Below are 21,729 nucleotides of genomic sequence, written 5' to 3'. Positions count from 1 at the left end.
CTTCCTTTTCATCTTCTGTTGTAAGGAGTTCATCAGTCAGGACAGCTAGTTATGCATGTTAAACGTTGCCAGGAAGATCAGCGTACCCCATTTTGCTACGAGTGAGATGCCATTACAATAACAACAACGAGGTTTAGTAAAAGGACGGCCTTTATCTCCACTCTTGTAACACTCTTGGAGCACTGGTAGTTACTGTGGCAAGAATTTCTTTTTCACTATGATTTTCAGGGTGTTGGCCCTGAGGGAATAAGCCGTTTCATAGGTTGTAGTTGGGACCGAAAGGGACAACTACCTCCCGAACTAAGACCAAGACCCAAGATGACAGATACAGCGAACACTGCTCTCATTCACGTGGTATGCTCTCCCTATGGCAAAGTAACTCATCCCAAAACGTAACTTCTCTTAAATCTGAATTCTTCTCCAAGGTGAACACCTATCTCGAACGCATTGGGGTGCTTTCAGCAGGTGCTTTGGTTGAACAGTGTTGCCACTCATGCCAGGGCTACTTGGTGCGACAAGCGGGAAGTTTAAAAATCCTACAAAAAAACTTCCATGACAATCCATATAAAACCGAAACCGTACTATTTGAGGGACGACTGTATATGTATAAATGCCTCCTTGGTGTCCTGTGACGAAGGAATGGGCGTGCGGTGCTGCATCCTCCTGAATGTTAGCTGAAGGTCCAGCGGCTGTGTCTGTGTGTTGTCATGGTGTGTCCTGAACATTTAAAGGTCCCCTCCTGGTAATCCGAAAAATCTGATAATCTGGAGGGTATGTGACCCCCTGCATTCCAGATTAAAAGACTTTTACCGTATAAAATTATCAAAACTTTTAAATAATCGAAGATATATATTATACTGAGCATTTATAATTTATTACAAGCATGTATTAATATCTAGTTGAAATAAATGAATGAAAATATCAAATGGTATAAAAACTAGATCATAACTACTAGCAGTTGCTCAGCTGATAAAAGTAAACAAAGAGATGGTGGTAGCTGCAATGCATTCAACATTTTCTTTTCCAACTTTTCAGGTGGGAAAATATTATACTAATATAAATTTTATATGTACTTGACCCCAGTAAAAACTGTATTTACATGTAAATGTAATGTCACAGGGTAGCGCTGCTTAACAGCCTCAGACAACAATCAACAAATAGGTCCAATTGTGCATGGTTCAACAACAAAAAGAAGTTAAATGTAAAATTATTAGAATTAAAAAATTAAGATATATACTATATTAAGCATTTATTATTTATATGAAGCATACAGTAAAACCCTGACTATCTGGCAACCGCAGGGATTCAGCGATGCCGGATAAGCAGAAATTCTGGATACTTGGGGTATATTCCCAAAGTTCCCCATGTTACTTCATCCACCCAAAAATGTTTACACAGGTACTATACACTCAGAGGTTGTATTCTTTTCCTGCTTCCCTCTAGGAAATTTGACCACTGTGTTATATTCTCACAAGTGTTTTTTTGATAGTCTATGATCAGTTCCAAAGAACTCTGCATTCTGGAAAACCCTACAGTTCTGGAGGATCATCCAAGGAGTGCTTCTAAGGATGTGGTCAATCTCTTTAGCTATCCCACCAGCATTGCTATACCAAGTCCAGCAGTGTAACTCTGGTCACTGCAAAGAACCTGCAATTCTCAGCCTCCTGAATCATACAAAATTATAGAGAAGAGCGCTTGGTGTTTCTGGTACAGAACCATGGAGAAAAACACATAACTCATAGCCAACTATGTCAGTGCCCATAGTAGCACTCAAGTCCCCCAAAACAATGAGTGTGTCCTGAAAGTGGCATTGGTCTAATGCTAATACTGAGCTGAGTTTGCCGTAGAACACCTCTTAGCTTCACACATCTCAGTAGGAGCGTACACTACAATAGACATGAAGCCCAGAGTGTGCTTCAGCTTCACTCGCTTTATACCCTCATCAGTCAGTTATCTCAACCACAAATGGCTGCAGTTGGTTGGAGATGCCCATAGCTACCTTCTTATGACAGGCACCATTGCTCATGCTGGACCTGAAGTATGTGTACTCCCCCACTACTGATCTCGACACTGCCAAGCCTTTTTGTCTCAAGAGTCTCACTATATCCACCTTCAGCCTTCTGAACTCATTCATCAGATAGGATAGTCCTTCAAGAGGCTCAGGATGTTCCAGGAGCCCACATGCAGAGCCCTCCAAAGGTTAATCCCTGGTCTGGTTCTGCAGGCCGGGGCCATTTTTGCACTTCCCCGGTCACCCCTCAAACAAAGAGGGGCTAAAGGGCTGACATGAAAATATGGATAAAATTGCGATGAAAAGCATGCTAAAACTATAGTAAAAAAAATTTCACAAAGTAGTTTATATATTATTAAATAGAGCTGCAAAACCTAATGAAAGATTCACAAATGACTACAAAAATTGAGGCTATGGCATGTTTGTGCAAAACTACATATAAATGAACTGCATAATTGAAATATAGTGTGGAAAATATAATGAATGAAAAACTGTTGGAAAGACATGAGAAGGCTACTCAGTAACTAACATGAATGTACCAAGATATATGCAAGACTGAATTATTAATATTAAGAATCTCCTTTGAGAAATGCTGAAGTCTTCCACATAATTACATATGAAGATCACCACAGTTGAACCACAAATTTTGTAAGAAAGTATCATAACCTCATTTACCACAATAACTTGTTTAATTGTCTAAAACTTAAGAAATGAAAGCCATCTGACAGCAAAGACTGATAAATGAAATGGGTTACACATCCATATACTGTCCATAAGAACACATGCTCATGAGTTCATGTACATTCACCAGACAAATCTGATTTACTTCTCACAGGAACTAACCTTTAATTTCATTCTCAGATGGACTATACTGAAACTGTGTATTGTAAGGTTTTTTTTCAGCAATTTAGGTAGTACCCAGGTGACTTTCAACAGTACTCTGAGGTGGAACGCAATAACTGTAGCATACTTCAGGCTGTGCTGGAACACTTTTATTATCTGAAGGAAAAAAAAGTTGCGATGAGTTTTCTTTTAAAGTTCATGTAAGGGTTGCTTCACACAAGTGATTTTATGCAGTATAGTTTAGAAAACACTGAATTATATTGGGGGACCTTTACACAGTGGCTATGAAGCAAAAACTGCTGTGTGGCAGGGAATACTAAAGTCTAGAGAATTCAGAGAGGTGATGATGCCTGCAAGATGGAGGAACAGGACTAGTAATCCAGATTACAGCTAGAAAGCAGCACAGTGACTGAACCCACAAGGAGGTTAAACATGTTAGACAAGTTGAAACTCCTTTCACAACATGCACTGCACCATGTCACTTATCTCAGGAGCTACCAAATACAGAAAACCCTCGATATAACGGACTACAGTACCCTCCTGAGTTTCGCACTCGCTTCGTTCCGAGGGTAGAGCGCTAAACTCGAAGATTGCGAAACTCGAGGTATTGAAAACACTGAAAAAGCGCTTATTTGTTCCGACCCGTGGATTTTTTTTTTTTTTTCATGTGGCCTATGGTGCTGGTAGACTATCCATCTGGGTCTGATGGTCGGCCCCGAGGCTGTCAAAGCGCAGACAACTGTTTATAGTGGCGCCATTATAACTGGCTCATGCTGCCCCCCGGAGTTCACTTTTTTTCCTCCTTAACTCACTTGTTATCTCAAAATACGTACCTTGGAAAAAAAAAGAAAATAGGAAGAGAGAACGGGTCGTTTTAAAGCCAAAGATGAAGCCTTATGATTGGCTGAGCTCTGAAAACACGTTTGTGATTCGCTGGGAGCCCGATGACGTCATCGTCGGCGTTCACCCAATCAGCGGCCTCACTGCCTTAAGGCGGTGTCACACTGGCCGTTTTCCTCTAACTGTTGTGGCTACTGGTAACGCCCGTACACCCATCCGGGAGCGAGTTATTGGTTGTCCATAAGCTGGTGTCACACTGGGCCTATTTCTTCCCACCGCGTTGGCAGCAGCTTGGAAAACCGGCAAATTTTGCGGGTGTGCGTCACACACATAAGGGTAAATTAGAAGGGTGTGAGGGGGAGGGGCAGAAGGGAGTCAGGTCACATCGTGACACACACAAAGAAAGGGAAATGAGAAGGGTGGGGGGAAGGAGGGGCAGAAGGGAGAGGCAGGTCATGCCTTGACCTGAGTCAGGTCATATCCTGACCAAAGCCCTGATCTGACTCTCCTTTCTGCCCCTCCCTCCCCACACCATTCTCATTCCCCTTCTGTCTGTGTGTGTGTGTGTGTGTGTGTGTGTGTGTGTGTGTGTGTGTGTGTGTGTGTGTGACAAGTCAGGACATGACCTGACCTGAGTCAGGTCATATCCTGACCAAAGCCCTGATCTGACTCTCCTTTCTGCCCCATCCTCCCCACATCCTTCTCATTTCACCTTCTGTGTGTGTGTGACAGGTATAGACATGACCTGACCTGAATCAGGTCATGTCCTGACCAAAGCCCTGACCTGACTCCTTTCTGACCCTCCATCCCCACACCCTTCTCCTTTCTCCTTGTTTTCATCCTCTCTATCTTACCTTTCACGAGAGGGGCTCATAACCAGAGTGAAGCTACACACCTCCTCTCGAGTCGGGGGTCGCGTGGTGTTGAGGCTGCACCGAGTTGAACCAAACGCGACAGGGAGGAGGCGGCGGGAAGTTCAAACACGGTTAACGTGTTAACAAGTCTCTCTCTCTCTCTCTCTCTCTCTCTCTCTCTCTCTGGCATTGGGCAAGGCATTGTCCCTTCAGATTGGAAAAAGGCTAACGTGACACCGATTTTTAAGAAAGGAGACAAAAAAGTACCAGGTAATTACAGGCCCATTAGTCTAACTTCGGTTGTAGGTAAGCTACTTGAGGGCATAGAGACAAAATTGTGAGTTACCTTGAAAGCCACTCATTAATTGGGGACTCACAACATGGCTTCCGAAACAAAAGATCCTGCCTATCAAATCTATTAACCTTTTATAACGACCTCTTCACTGTTTATGACGTAACCAAATCACTGGACGTAGTCTATCTTGATTTCCAGAAAGCGTTTGATAAAGTCCCGCATCATAAATTACTTTACAAATTAAAGCAAATAGGTATTGACGGTCAGGTAAACCAATGGATCGCGAATTGGTTGAGCAACAGACAACAAAGAGTAGTGATTGACGGATTTAACTCAGAGTGGGCGCCTGTCACTAGTGGCGTCCCTCAGGGCTCGGTTCTTGGCCCAGTGCTCTTCATTATTTACATCAACGACGTGGATGTTGGACTCAATAACCGCATTAGTAAATTTGCAGACGACACAAAGATTGGTAACTCGGTTCTCACTGACGAAGACAGGCAAAGCCTCCAAGAGGATTTGCACAAAATTTCAGCTTGGTCGGATAGATGGGAGATGCCCTTTAACGTAGACAAGTGCCAGGTCCTTCAAGTTGGAACGAGGAATAAAAAGTTTGATTACGAAATGCGCGGCGTTAAACTCAAAAGCGTTCAATGCGTCAAGGACTTGGGGGTCAAAATCGCGTCAAACCTCAAATTCTCACAGCAATGCATCGATGCAGCAAATAAAGCGAACAGAATGTTGGGCTTCATTAAAAGAAACTATTTATTTAAGAATAAAGATGTAATACTCCCGCTCTACAACAGTTTAGTCAGACCCCACTTGGAATATGCGGTACAGTTTTGGTCTCCCCACCATGCAAAGGATATTGCTAAATTAGAAGGTGTTCAGCGTCGGGCAACGAAAATTATCCTTCCTTGCGCAACAAATCCTACGAAGAAAGGCTTTCTACCCTTAACATGTTCTCTCTTGAGAAACGTCGCCTCCGAGGAAAACTGATCGAATGTTTTAAAATACTTAATGGTTTCACGAATGTAGACAGATCAACATTGTTTATGATCGATGACACTTTGCGCACGAGGAACAATGGCGTAAAACTCAGATGTAGACAAGTAAATTCAGACTGCACCAAATTTTTCTTCACCAACGTTGTAGTGCGAGAATGGAATAAGCTCCCATCATCAGTGGTCCAGTGTAACACGATTGACTCCTTCAAAAATAAGCTCGACCGTCACTTCCTTCAACTTAATATCAACTAGAGTAGAAATGCAACGTTTTGGAGTCTTCTGATTAATGTAAAATCACTTAGGTTTAAGGACAGACCACCAAGTCTGGACCATGGGGTCTGTGTGGTCTGATTTTCTATGTAAATCTATGTAAATCTCTCTCTCTCTCTCTCTCTCTCTCTCTCTCTCTCTCTCTCTCTCTCTCTCTCTTGCCATAGCAACTATGTTTGGAGGAAAACGTCCAGTGTGATACTATCTTTTAATTAAGTAGCGTGCGTGACAGTGATGGTAAGTCGACATGACCCGTACATGTCAAAGCGGCGCGAAACTCGGGGTGATAATGTGCTTAAGTCGGGATGGTAAGAATTTAGGACTAACCGTGAAACTCGAGGATCGCGAAACTCGAGAGGGTACGGTAATTGGGGGCAACTTAGTCCGTTAATGCCGAAAGTCTGTTATAAGCGGCAGAAAATTAAAAACACATAATAATACCGACGAACCTAATAAACGTAGGTATTTTTTTTTTATTGTGTATGTTGTACAGTCGTCCCTCAAATAGTACGGTTTCCAATAGTACAGTTTTGGTTTTATACGGATTGTCATGGAAGAATTTTTTAAGAGATTTTTAAATTTCCTGCTCGTCGCACCAAGCAGCCATGGCGTGAGTGGCAACAGTTCTACCAAAGCACCTGCTGAAAGCACCCCAAAGCGTTCGAGATAGGTGCTCACCTTGCAGAAGAATTCAAATTTAGGAAAAGTTATGTTTTGGGATGAGTTACGTTGCCGTAGGGAGAGCATACCACGTGAATGAGAGCAGTGTTCGTTGTATCTATGATCTTGATCTTGGTCTTGATGTCACAGGTGGCCTGGGATTTCTCCCTTGGTCTTGGTTCGGGAGGTAGTTGTCCCTTTCGGTCCCAACTACAGCCTTTGAAACGGCTTACTCCCTCAAGGTCAACACCCTGAAAATAATGGTAAAAGAAATTCTTGCCCCAGTAACTGCCAGTGCTCCAAGAGTGGAGATAAAGGCCGTCCTTTTACTAAGCCTCGTCGTTGCTATGGTAATGGCGTCTCACTTGCAGCAAAATGGCGTACGCTGATCTTCCTGGCGACGTTTAACATGCATTACGAGCTGTCCTGGCTGACGAACTCCTTACAACAGAAGATGAAAAGGAAGCTGCAGTGGTTATGGTGGCACAGGGAGGTGAAATGCAATGGAAACACTTATATGTGTTTGTTTGGGCCGCCATATTTGCTGATAACGTCATCACAGCACGAAGGCGCTCCACCTCTCAAAGCGGGAGCCAGCAGGCGTGTCGAGTTGGCTACTCGTGCTGCCGCGTCACGCGTTTGAGAGCACTCGGGACGTTCCGAGAGTCCCAATTCCCTCTCTCAAACACAGCCCAGGAGTGTTTCTAGGGGGGGCACTAATTTTTTACGGATTTTTTAATAGTACGGGGATCCTGGGTCCCTAACCCCCGTACTATTTGAGGAACGACTGTATGCACATTGTCTGCATAGCCGCACAGCAAACTTGGCGACGCACTGAGGCTGCCAAGTTGGCAGTGGGGCTCTACGGGGGACGTATTTTTACGGGTATGGGTATAATTTTACAAGTTCGCCTATCTCGCACTGGCAGATGGAACCGTGTTTTTTTTTTTTTTTTTAGTTTTCGGTGTTATGAAATAATCTGCTAAATGCTTCTGTTGCAAATCATTAAATCACTAAATGATTGACTTTTCAATGCCTGTTGTGCACATGCCACCACAGCTGCAAAATAGCTCGCAGAGAGAGGTTCAGCTAGTTTACTGTTTCTATATCTCACTCACCGCTCACAAAAATTACAAGTGGACAAACTAGAAGAAAACCAGGCAAATTAATGTTTTTCCTGCTATGTATTTCCCCAGTGTGCATGCATGGTGGACAGCAGAGCGACTTATTTCTGCGAGGAGGTATTTCTCACAACGCCGGCCTGCATAATGGGCCACCCCCGCCGCCACCCTGTCCAATCTTGTGCTTCGTATTTCCGTCGCCCCACCCCTCGTGCTGAATAAATTTAAACTAATGCAACTCAACTTAAACCTAATCTAACCTAACCAAACGAAGATGGCGCCACTATAAACATTTGCCTGTGCCATGACGGGCTGGGGCCGAATACCATCCAGGGACCTCAAGCAAGCCTACCGGCGCAATAGGCGGACGTAAAAAAAAATAAGTAAAAAATAAATAAAAAAAAGTAACGGGCAACCCCTCTAAGCTGTGTACCGACACTCACAAACACTTGGCTATTTTCCATTACATTTACATCCCCTGGATTGATGCATAAGACTTTCTTGTGGTGTAAATACATTCTTTATTTGAATGGAAACCACAAGGAAAAAAATATTTAATTAGGTGGACTGAAAAGACTACAGTAACCAAAGGATGGGACAGCAAATAAAGGGAGGAGGGCGAGGTGGCTAGTAGACGCTGTTGTAGTTACCGGGCATAGTTTGGTCAAAAAAAATTATCGGTCGGTCCCCGTGGATTTTTGACCCTCTGAGCTTTCCGTTATATCTGAAATCCGTTATAAGCGGGTCCGTTATATCGAGGGTTTACTGTATGCACTTTTGTGGTTGGATCTAATGCTTTAACCCTGCGTTAGTACCCTAGGGCTTTGGAACATTGTTAGTACTCTGGGGTGTTTGAACACCCTTCCCATAAGAAATAATGTATTGTTGATACTGTTTCCAATACATGCATATGTTCGATTTCAAGCATTACTTCAGTCACTAATGAATAGCTTAATGGCATTATGGCTGATATTGGAGAATACTTGTGTAAAGGAATTGGTCAAACACACACCCGCACACAAAAAATTGGACTCTAACGATCATTTCTTAGATAAAGGTATACAGTACTTCATACAGTGTTGTTTCCATTTCCTCAATATAATCGTCAAGAACATGATGACCTAAATAATTTTCATTTAGAGTTTCATTACTAAAATCCTAAAGAAATAAGTCAGATTTGCTTATTAGTAAAAGTAGTTTTACTGGTGCTTGGCTATGAAAAAAAATATATATAGTGTTCATGCTTCCTAAACCACACACACACACACACACACACCAAAAAAAAAAAAAAAAAAAAAAAAAAAAAAATCACCAAAAATAAGACTTATATACTTATCTGATCAACAAATAAACATGAAATTGCAGGAAAAACATAATATATTTACTCCATAGCCACTGACATAATAAAGTAACTCTAAACCACATATGATAATCTTGTTGCAAGAGCATCACCAGTACTTATCACTCGAATCTGTCACCTGATACAGAATCTTGGCATTACATGCAACTTACAAACAGCTTGCTGTGGTCACTGCACACGTTTCCCACAACTTCAGTTTATTAGCACGTGGGGTGACAAGACACCCCAAAGGAAACAAATGTGTATATTTCAAAGGACCTGGCACAGGACTGTGAAAATTTCAGTGGTCACTGGGCCAGAATGATTGAATCACTGATTCCTCTCACGTATTCAGGAAGGTACTACTAGAAAGGAGAGGGATCTAAGTGTTGCCAATTCAAGACAGTGATCAAAAACGTTTTTTGGGGGGTGTTCAAACACCCCAGGGTTCTAATGTAGGGTTAAAGTGATAAAGCTCTAGAATGTTTTTTTCTTTATGGTGCACTACGATGAGAATGGCGTGAAACAACCTGTACCCCGGAAGTTAACCCAAAATGCCAGGAATGCAAGATTCAACACATACTATATTATCTTTAAATTGCAAGATTAGCTCTATCAGTGTCAAATTTGGTGTGAGGATAATTTTTCTCCTCTTCACTGAAATAAAATAATTAGCAACCCTCCCCAATATCATGTCTCGGATCGCAGGCCACAAACAAAGGTAGAGCTCCTCGTCAGTCATACCTTTGGGATTTAAACCTTTCCTGTGCTCCATGGCCACATGGCCCAGTGACCAACATTTCGTTCAATGCATCTGTGTATGAACTTGCAACACTTGTATGATGATGATGATGTGAGTATACTACCAACACTTTCATAAAGATGTTCAATTGTTATGTATATTATCAGGTGTTATACAAAAATATACACCTCCCCAACATATTCGTGGTTTCTCACATACATGGATTTTTCCAAAATGCAGAAAGTTGGCCCAAAAGGAATTTTTGCGGCACCACCCCATAGTCATGGTCTGCCCACGGATGATTCGTCCGTTCCTATGGAAAGGACAATGTATACCTGCATTAATCAATCTAAAATATCCAAGTAGCATTATTCATCAGCTATACATACTACAGTACCCTCCTGAGTTTTGGGCTTGCTTTGTTCCAAAGGTATAGCACTAAACTTAAGGATTGCAAAACTCGGGGTATTGAAAACACTGAAAAAACACTTATTTATTCCAGCCCGTGGAGAAGCAGACTTTTTTTCCCACTTTACTTCCTTGTAATCTCAATATATATACCAGAGGTGGGCAAGTGTGGTACTTAGTGTGGTAGTGTGGTAGTACCGCATCACAAAAAAAGTACCACACTACCGCAAACTTTCTGAAAATACTGCACTACCACAGACTGCACTAAAAAATCCTGCGGTAATTTTTGCGGTAGAAAACCATCGAAGACATTTGCAGCACGGCATGCTCACAAAATTTTTTTTTCATTTTTTTCTTCTTTTTTTACAGTGAATCGGACTCAATCAGTAAATTGGTATCAGTCATCAGAATCAGTGATTCAATCATTCTGACTTTTCAGTTATTGTTCAAAATTAAATACTAAATAAATAACTCGAGTAAATCTGTTTGTCACTCAACCCAAGGCGGCGCGCCATGACTGCCTCTGACGATGACTGTACATGGCAGTGTACAACAGTACAAGCAAGCACTAACATGATCGCTGTTCAATCTCATGTCCCATACAAATGTTTCTTTGATGCATAACATAGACCATAGTACACACTATATCTGTTTTTTTAACTTCATTGTAACTCCTCTCTCTCTCTCTCTTCAATGTAGCCAAGATCAATATTGTTTGATTATAATAATAATAATAATAATAATAATAATAATAATAATAATAATAATTTATCATTATTATTATTATTATTATTATTATTATTATTATTATTATTATTATTATAATAATTATCTCCTCATTGAAATTTCCACGTGGTTTCTTCGCTGAGCCTGAGACGCCAGGGCTTACAGCTTTCCCACGGTCCCGCTATTACCAGTTGCAGTTGATGTGTTTTGTCTTAATATGTTGGACAGTTTGAATAATGTTTCACTCTTCCCGTCATGACTTTCCTATATTAGTAATCTTTCGTTTTCGCTCAAACGCAGGAGAATTCCTCCCCTTCCTCCCCTCCCCCTTCACTCCCACATATCCCTGGCTAGTGCTACTGCAGCTTGCACCACTCTTCCTTCCTTCCTTCCTTCCCACTTCTTCCTCTCACATGACGCTGATCTCCTCCTCCCCCTTCCCTGTCCCCTCCCTCCTCCTTTGGAAAGTTGCATTCTCTTCCCTCCCCCTCCTCCCCTTCCCGTCCTCTACTCCCCGGCCCGTCCCACCCTTCCTCTCTCCCTCCCCCAGTCCTACTTTTTTTTTTTTTTTTTTTTTTTTGTATCTCACAAGGTATTAGTTAGTCAATGGATAGCCAGGATAGGCATTGAAGTTATTTTTTTTTTTTAATACTGACTAGTGACTACCGCTACCACAGTACCGCACACCACGTACCGCACTGGGAAGGAAAAAAATGGGACTGCACTACCGCAACCGCACTACTCCGGAAAAAGTACCGCACTACCGCAACCGCACTATTGATTTTTTAGTACCGCGCCCACCTCTGATATATACACTGGAAAAAGGAAGAAACTGGGAAGAAAGAATGGGTTGTTTTGAAGCAGCAGGTGGTCCATATTATAAAACACACACACACACACACACACACACAAAAAAAAAAAAAAAAATTGCGTCAAAATCCTTCAGAGTTATGAGCAACAACAAAAGACGTCGTGTGGCATGTGGCAGGGCTCTTTAAATGAATGCCAAAGATAGAAGGAATTGAGATATCAACGTGCCATTTTTACAGAAACTGGGAACATTTCAAGGGTACCAAAACTGTTAAAACCTGAATTTCGATGTTGGAGTCGATTTTTTTTTTTTTTTTTTTGTCGCCTCCCCTTAGAAAAATACAATTCATATGATACATGGCATAAGATATCTCTTTACTGGTATACATAACATATTAGGAATTCATGAAAATTGGTTAACCCTTATAGTACAGGTGGTGATATACTTCTCTGGATGCTGTGCACGGGGAAAATTTTGACATTTAAGAGGTGGAAATGGTGTCTTTCTTCTTTGCAATAACTGTATATTCATCTAGTATATATGGTGGTGTAATAAAACATCTCTCCTAATAATAATATAAAAGTTATGACAGCCAAAAATACTGCGCATTTTCTCGTGGCTGTGACACGTCGCGTGGAAGCACCCCACTCTCTCTCTCTCTCTCTCTCTCTCTCTCTCTCTCTCTCTCTCTCTCTCTCTCTCTACTTGCCCCTCCCTCCTCTGTCAATGTCACTACCATAGCAGTCATCAGTCACTGTCACTTTGATTTGCCCACGATCTACTTCCGCCCGGAGCAGAGGAACTGCTTGACGCGTCACGAGACATGCCAGATGTATTCCGAACAAAAGTGGAAAATGATCTGTGGCCTTCGGTAGGCTGCGCGCTGAGACAAATGAAAGTGTACGGATGCCAGATGCCTCTACCATTCTTCTGAGTCAAGAACTGGTGGTATATTTGAAACGTAGGGAGCGTAGAGTCTGATGATAAATTTATGATCCCCGTGTGGGTGGGGCATGTGGTAGCGCACTTATATATATGATCGCCGTATTGTAAGGGTTAATAATTAACAAATTTTTGTTTTTGGCAGATGGTCCTCTTAAGGTGCTTAAGCATGTCATACCATGCAAATTATTTACTCGTGAATGCTTCTTTCTATAAAAATCAGGTAATAAACATTTAAAATGAGTATAAACACTGAATCATAACTGCAAGCAGCTGTTCAGCTTTTAAGCTTAAACAAACCTTTGTCAGCAGGGATTGCTTCATGGTGGTTGCCTTCCTAGACCTAGAAGGAGCCTTTGACATTGCCTCACACAATGCTATTTTAATGAAGAGATTTTCTATTCTCTTTTTCTATTACTCTCACAGTCCCACACGTCCTCTCCATGTATCGAAACACTCGAGAAAATAATCACAACAAGGAGAAGGTATTCCCCGGCTGCCTGGGATTGAACCCGCGACCAGCGTGACGGGAGAGCCACTCCTTACCGAGTCGGACAAAGAGGTACCCCATTCGCTGAATGGGTTATGGGAGGCTTGCTCATCAGGCCGTTGCCGCACTACACGGCTTTCCCCCTATGTAGATTAATTTGTGTGTTGACACCTTTAGACAGTGACCCATTTTGGTGCACTATTTCACAATGTCCCCGTAGAGACATACCTCCAACACTTCCCATTTTCTATCAACCTCGGAGAGCATGGGCCATCACTCTACCTGTTATACCCCTTCGGGGAAACTCAACAGAATCGCAGGAGAGGATGCCCACCGTATGCCACCAGTTTAATGAAGAGATTTTCTATTCTCTTTTTCTATTACTCTCATCATCATCAACATCATTTCATCGACGCCTGCTCCTAGGAGCTCCCACCAGGGGATGGCCACGGCAGAAGAGCTTCCATCTTTCTCTATCCAGACACTCCCTCCTTGCCTGCTCAAAGTTTCTCAAAGATCTTTCCCCCCTCTCCCTAATGTACTCTTGCACCCTATTCCTCCATTTCACTGGAGGTCGTCCTCTATCATTCCCTCCCTCTATCTCACTCACATACACCCTTCTGGTCATCTTACTCTCCTCCATTCGCTCCATGTGGCCAAACCACTTTAAAGTCTGTTGCTTCACTTCTTCCACCACTCCACACTTCTTCCCTTCACCCCTGTGACACATTCCAAAACGCTCGTACACACTTTCATTACTCATTCCATCCATTCTACTCGCACCACAAGCACTCCTCAAATAACTCATTTCCACTGCCTGCACTCTAGACCCCTGACTTTCATTCTAGGCCCACGTTTCACTTGCATATATGAGGGTTGGTACTATTATTGTATTTCTCAAATACATGCTAACACTTCTGCCATTCATGATTCGTCCCAAAGACCCTGCCACCCTTCTTCCTTGCAATCCCCTTTCTCTTATCTCTCCCTCTGTACCACCATGCTTACACATAACTGATCCAAGGTACTTAAACTCATTGACCTCCTCCATTTCTTCACCATTCAAAATTATTTCACATTCAATTCCCACTCTATATGGGCATACAAAATCTACAACCTCACTTCTACTTCGCTCACAAACCATCACTTTACTTTTGTTGACATTTACTTTCAGCTTTCTCCTATTACAGACACTATCAAAAACACTGACCAAATTTTGTAGGTCACTTTAATTTTCTGCAATGAGCACTGTGTCATCACCAAACAGTATCGAATTCAGTATCCACTTCCTTCCCTCATTGAAGTCTTACTCCAACTTCTCCAACTTTGCCCTTAATTTCTCTAATAACACCATCCATATAAATATTGAATAACCATGGTGACATGATGCACCCTTGTCTTAAGCCCACTTTTATCTCAAAATGTTCACTTGTTTCTCCAGTAATTTTGACACATGCAGATGCATCCTTAAAGAAAGACTTTATTGCACTAAGCAGTTTTCCTCCCACACCATAAATCTTTAAAACATCCCACAATGCAATCCAATCGACTCTGTCATAAGCTTTTTCCAAATCCATGAAGGCAGCGTATAGTTTCTTTCCTTTTGCAATTATTTTTTCTACTACCATCCTGAAGGCAAATACCTGATCCACACATCCCCTTCCCTTCCTGAAGCCTCCTTGTTCTTCACTGATTTTCTCTTCTGTAAGTCTTTGCACCCTCTCTATTATGACTTTTCCATATACCTTTCCGGGTATACTCAGGAGACTTATACCTCTATAGCTCCCACATTCCCCTTGTAAACTGGGACAATGATGGCTTTCGTCCAGTCTGCTGGCACCCCCCCCCCCCCCCCCTTCCCATGCTACTTCACATATCTTGACCATCCATTTAACAACTACATCTCCTATTACTCTCTTGGTCCCATACGTCCTCTGCGTGTATCGAAACACAAGAAATTAATCACAACAAGGAGAGGGTATTCCCCGGCTGCCTGGGATTGAGCCCGCGACCAGCGTGACGGGAGAGCCACTCCTTACCGAGTCGGCCAAAGAGGTACCCCATTCGCTGAATGGGTTATGGGAGGCTTGCTCATCAGGCTGTCGCCGCACTACACTATCTTCTCCAAGCTTTCCACCCTGGGATTGTTCGATACCCCCTTACACTGGGTTAGCTCCTTCCTCTCCACTAGAGCCTTCTCTGTTGCTATTGGAAACACTTTCTCCCAACACCTTCTTAACTGACTCTTGGTCATCCTCTCTTGGATGTTTCAGTGAAACTTTCTCAGTTGCGCTAGACATATCAAATGCTTTCAGTAGAGTCTGGCACAACTCTCTGCTTTCTAAACTACCCTCATATGGATTCTATCCCTCTCTCTGTGCCTTCATCTCCAGTTTCCTTTTCGGCCATTCTATCTCTGCTGAGGTAGACAGTCATTGTTCTTCCCCTAAACCTATCAACAGTGGTGTTCTGAAGGGCTCTGTCCTGTCTCCCAATCTCTTTCTGATATTCATCAATGATCTTCTTTCCACAACAAACTGTCCTATCCACTGATGACTCTACTTTGCATTATTCAACTTCTTTCAACAGAAGACCCTCACAACAGGAATTACAAGACTCTAGATGTGAGGTTGCAGAACACTTAACCTCTGACCTTGCTATTATTTCCAATTGGGGCAGAAGAAACCTGGTGTCCTTCAGTGCCTCAAAACTCAATCTCTCCACCTAACAACTCAACCCAATCTTCCAAACTCCTATCCCCTATTCTTTGACAACACTCAGCTGTCACCTTCTACATTAACCCTTAAAGTACGGGTGGCGAAATATTTCTCTGGATGCTGTGCACGGGGAAAATTTAGACATTTAAAAGAGGTAGAAATGGTGTCTTTCTTCTTTGTAGTAAATTTAAAATTATCTAGTATATATGGTGGTGTAACAAAACTTCTCTCCTAATAATAATAAAAAAAAGTTATGACAGCCGAAAATACTGCACATTTTCTCGTGGTCGTGACGCATCGCGGGGAAGCACCCCACTCTCTCTCTCTCTCTCTCTCTCTCTCTCTCTCTCTCTCTCTCTCTCTCTCTCTAATGCAAGTATAGCATTATTATGAGAGAGAGAGAGAGAGAGAGAGAGAGAGAGAGAGAGAGAGAGAGAGAGAGAGAGAGAGAGAGAGAGAGAGATATGAACAAGTTACAACTAGAATACGTGTTCGTTACTCGTAGCAGTGTTATGACAGCTTGACAAGGCAGTCCCAGCATTGCTTCCCTGCCAGTAAGATGTTTCTCAGCTCTCCTGCTCCACAAAACATGTAATACTAAACAAATTTTATCGTAGTTAGCTTTTTTTTTTTTTTGTTTGTTTCTCAGCCATGGGTGAAGTACAGGAGCTGAGGCAGCTCATCAAGCAAGCTAATGAGACAGTCCGAAGGCACCGGGTTGCCGGTCGCTATGTAATCAAAGGCGGCAAACTGAAACTGATATTGGAAATGCCGCCTCACCGGGTGCCTCCGAACAAGTGCCCACCCGCCAAAAAAACAAAGATGAAGAAAAACACCCGTATGCCCCGCCCAAGTGTACTCCCCCCCCCCCCCCCCACACACACACACACACAAAATAAAAGATGAATAAAGATAAGTAAAAAGTAAAGATGCTAAAGTACAAAAAAAGACAAAAAAGTTAGTGATGTGCCCATTCTCTCTCTCTCTCTCTCTCTCTCTCTCTCTCTCTCTCTCTCTCTCTCTCTCTCTCTCTCTCGCAAAAGTGATAAGACACCCTTGTTTATGTCCACTCTCTCTCTCTCTCTCTCTCTCTCTCTCTCTCTCTCTCTCCATGACTGAGTCAAAATTTTCCATTTTATGACATACAATATATGTATATCTGCACCAACACATTATGTACGTACACACACACGCAACTGAGAGAAATAGGCATTCCTTGTCAACCCAGTGTGAGAAGCGCCCTCTTGATGCAGTAATCCTAGATCGTGAGGAAATACAGCCACGCCTCCGTCATGAAGAACTCGGGGCAGGGGGAGGGAGAGGCTGCGAGGCAGGCGGTGTATCACTATCACTGCTTCTTTGACTAATGTCTCCAAAATCAGATAGCCAGTCACTATCACTAGTATCACTGTCAATATCACTAACATAGAAGTCATCAGAGTCACTGTCACCTTGATTCGCCCGCGCTCTCCCGCCCGGAGCGGAGGAACTGCTTGACGCGTCACGTGACATGCCAGATGTATTCCGAACAAAAGTGGGAAATGATCTGTGGCCCTCAGTAGGCCGAGCGCTGGAGACAAATGAGTGTGTACGGATGCCAGATGCCTCCACCATTCTTCTGAGTCAAGAACTGCCGGTATATTTGAAACATAGGGAGCGTAGACCGTGATGATTATATATACGATCCCCATACGGGTGGGGCGTGTGGCAGCGCACTTATATAAACGATCGCCGTAATGTAAGGGTTAAACATCCTCGGCCTATCCTTGACTCAAAATCTTAACTGGAAACTTCACATCTCTTCTCTCACTAAATCAGCTTCCTCGAGGTTGGGTGTTCTGTACCGTCTCCGCCAGTTCTCCCCCACACAATTGCTATCCATTTACAGGGGCCTTGTCTGCCTTTGTATGGAGTATGCATCTCACGTGTGGGGGAGCTCCACTCACACAGCTCTTTTGGACAGAGTAGAGTCTAAAGGCTCTTCGTCTCATCAACTCCCCTCCTCTTACTGATAGTCTACTTCCTCTTAAATTCCACCGCAATGTTGCCTCTCTTTCTATCATCTATCGATATTTTCATACTGACTGCTCTTCTGAACTTGCTAACTGCATGCCTCCCCCCCTCCCGTGGCCCCGCTGCACATTACTTTCTACTCAAGCTCATCCCCATACTGTCTAAAACCCTTATGCAATAGTTAATCAGCATCACTCTTTCATCCCTCCCACTGGTAATCTCTGGAACAATCTTCCTTCATCTGATTTTCTTCCTGCCTACGACTTGAACTCTTTCAAGAGGAGAGTATTGGGACACCTCCCAGAATTGACATCTCTTTCAGCCACTCCTTTGAACCCTTTTTCATAGAAGCAATGATTAGCGAGCTTTTTTTCATTATTTTTTCCTTTTCTTTTTGCCCTTGAGCTGTTTCCTTTGCTGTGAAAAAAAAACTAAAAAAAACTACCCTATATGTAGAAGGGTTCCCAAGACTCGCCCCTCAGCCCTCTTCACTTTAACATTCTCCTCTCAGACTTTCCCTTCCCTCCTGACTCTCACACTTTCCTGTATGCTGATGACCTTTCCCTACTCTGTTCCTCTACCTCTCTCTTTGAAGCACAAACCCTCCTCCAAAGAGAGCTCAACATCATTAGTCTTTGGTGTACAAGATGGGGCTTTACCCTCCGTGCACCAGTCATGTCTCGTGCTTCACCCATTGCCACATCCCCGCCATCCCTCAAGCACATCTAACAGGCACAGTCATCCCCTTCTGCACAACACACAGATTCCTGGGGAATCTGGGTCGAGTGTTAGCGGGCCCTGCCTCACATGTAGGAAGCACACTGCCAGCCTCAGGACCTTGTGTCTGGCATGAGTAGACCTCACAAGAGCACTTGCAAGTGTTAAGTGAGGAGCCAGAAGGGCAACACTCCTGCACTTCTTCCGAGCCTACATCTGTAGCAAGATTGAATATGGATGTGAGGTGTATGGCTCAGCCTCCCCAACGTTCCTCCGCCAGCTGGAGGTGGGGCAGAACACTGCCCTCAGAGATGCCCTTGGTGCCTTCAAGTCCTCTCCCACCCTGGCCTTGCGGGCAGAGGTGGGTCTTCCTTCACTAGACCACAGGTGCAACACAAAGACAGTCACCACCTTTCACAAAGTAACATCCTCTGCTCACTCTCTCCACACTGTCCTATCCCAACACCAACACGACCCACTACCTGCCTCACAAGCCTTACACCCCCAACACACCATTCATCACCTGAACACTCTCTGCCACTCCACCACCCTTCTCACCACTGGAACCTCTATCACCTTTAGGCCCACGGTTCCCCTTCACCTCCTTCATTTCACTTGACCTCCAATCATCATGGACCACAGCCAGCCACCTGCTCCTGAGGAGAGCTCTCTCCCTCTCCCTCTCCCTCCTTTCCACAAAATACAGAAACTCCTTCATCTTCACAGATGGCTCACATATTCCTTCCCTTCCCTCCACCAATGCAGCCATCCACCTCCCAGCCTCACACACCTCCACTACCTGGAAACTCCATCCCACAGTTGCAATCCTGGGGACAGAGCTCTTTGGCATCAGGGAAGGCCTCACTGCTACCACAACTCTCCCCAGGATCAACCAGTTTCCCTCTCTATGGACTCCTGCACTGTCCTCCAACTACTCTCCACACACTGACCTCATATATACCACACACTGTGCTCCATCCACATCCTCCTAACAAAGCTGTCCTGTGGGGGCAGATGGATGCACCTCCAGTGGGTGCCCTTGCACACTGGCATCATGGGCAACACTGTAGTGGACTGAGCAGCCAACCTGGCACAGCTCCTAGCTCAATCGGTAAGAGCACTGCGCTGCCAGGCTTCACGGCGTCAGTTTGAGCCCCGCTCAGGCTGGAATATTTCCGCTGACAAGGAGTGGTTACTGTCCCCCCTTGAGCAAGGGGGATGGGGTGTGTTATGTGTGATGCCCTGGCAGTACCCATAGATTGACTATGATGAGTATTAGCTTGCTCTTGTCGGGAGGGTACTTGACGATTGCGAGTAGAACTCGTGATCAGACCGTGGTGAACACCCATCCCCAGTCGACAGACAGACCTCCTTGACCACAGTGACCTACTAACACACCTAAGACAGACTTCCAACAGACACTGGGGCACCAAACTGACAGCTAGCCTGAGAGAAACCAACTTAGGATGATACAGGCACTCCCCCACCCAGAACTAGTGGAATCACTCCTCCAGCTGTCCCCTGGACACGGCCATCACCCTCCTGAGGATTGGACACACACGCCTCAACATCCACCTACACCGACTGAACATTATCCAGAACCCACACTGTCCATGGTGTCCCACACAGCCAGACACATCAAAACACTTTTTGTTTCACTGCCCAAGATTCCACTCCCTTCACATCAACCTCAAAGCATCCCTAACCAAACTCCACATTTACAGGCCAACTCTAGAGGACTTGCTGGGCAGCAAAACTCTCAGCCCCAACACTGCTTTCCAATCCCTCAAGTGTATACATACCCTCCTGCAGAAGTCTGGTAAGTTTGACAAGATCTAGCCCCTGCCCTAAGGACATATATTAACAACAACGATAGCCACAAGCAACCTGTACTGCTGGGGCTATAGAAGCTGTGGTCCCATGGCCTAACCAGCCCCCTAAAACACTGAAGAAGAAGAACCCGTGTCAGCGCCAAGTGGGGCTGGGCAGGTACTGGTATCACTACTGGTACTAATACTACTAACTATACAACATGATAATGGTGCCAGACTCCTCAATACTGATAGCAGTGGCCACTGCCAGTGCAGTATTCAGTACTTAATTATTGAAATCTCACTGTTGGGTGAGGTGCTTAAGCGTAGGTGGTGGCCGAAGTGATAGCGTACTGGACCCACATTTGCCGCGTGATGGACGACGCGGGTTCGAATCCTCACGCTACCACTCAGATTTTTCAGTCACCGCCGAGTGGCTTAAAACTACCTACATGCTGTCCTGAAGACCACCCATCAACCCGGACTCTAGAGGAAGCCGTCCAAGCGAATCAAGAACGAGTTCCGGGGGGCAGCATGAGCCAATGCAAGATGGCGCCACTATAAACACTCGCCTGCGCCAGAACGGGCTGGGCCGACCATCAGGCCCCACCTGGAAGAAGCCTTGGGCCGACCAGGAAGATGCCTACCGGCGCAATAGGCAACAACGTAAAAAAAAAAAAAAAAAAAAAAAAATGCAATATACTTACCAGTAGGGTTGTCATTGAATGACCACCTGTATTTGAAATAGGGGGGGGTCATAGCCCCCCCTATTGTTAAATAATGCCACCCCTCGTCATTTCAAACCGCCCTTATAATTTTACAAATATCCAACTCCACGTCACAAACCATCAGCACACATGAACAGTTAACAGTATTTACAACCACCACCTTCAACCCAGCACCAACAAGCACACACCCTCCACCACACACACACACATTAGGGCGGCCTCCCTGCGAGGGGTGGTGGTGAACAGATTAGCTTTTCAGTGCCACATGGAACAATCACTCATCTCATACTGGTCTTATCCATGACTAGTACACACAGATCTTAACCATCACTTCTCAACACATGCTCCGCACTGGGCGCGACCCCTTTTCATGGCGTGCCCCTCGCC

General features: G+C 44.1%; 1 protein-coding gene across 11 annotated transcripts in view; it reads right to left on the bottom strand.

Annotated features, from left to right (window-relative positions):
- Positions 1-21,729, bottom strand: part of LOC126995363 (aryl hydrocarbon receptor nuclear translocator-like protein 1) — a 236,414-nt gene that overhangs the window by 90,469 nt on the left and 124,216 nt on the right. Inside the window, exons 12-13 of one of the 11 annotated variants that reach the window (XR_007750214.1) lie at positions 10,195-10,292; positions 1,235-3,010 (exon numbers count right to left, since the gene is read on the bottom strand). The exons of 7 other annotated variants lie outside the window; for them this stretch is intronic. Coding sequence is in view for 1 of the 4 variants with exons in the window: in XM_050854846.1 (XP_050710803.1) it covers positions 2,919-3,010 (92 nt within the window). In the remaining 3 variants the exon portion in view is untranslated. Of the gene's footprint in view, positions 1-1,234; positions 3,011-10,194; positions 10,293-21,729 lie in introns of those variants that run through there. 3 more of the 11 variants (XR_007750213.1, XR_007750212.1, XM_050854846.1) reach the window with 3 other exon arrangements.

The sequence above is a fragment of the Eriocheir sinensis genome, chromosome 8 (genome assembly GCF_024679095.1).
Source record: "Eriocheir sinensis breed Jianghai 21 chromosome 8, ASM2467909v1, whole genome shotgun sequence".
In the NCBI taxonomy this organism is placed as follows: domain Eukaryota; kingdom Metazoa; phylum Arthropoda; class Malacostraca; order Decapoda; family Varunidae; genus Eriocheir; species Eriocheir sinensis.
Note: the sequence above shows the minus strand (reverse complement) of the source record. Positions and strands in the feature narration are given on the sequence as shown.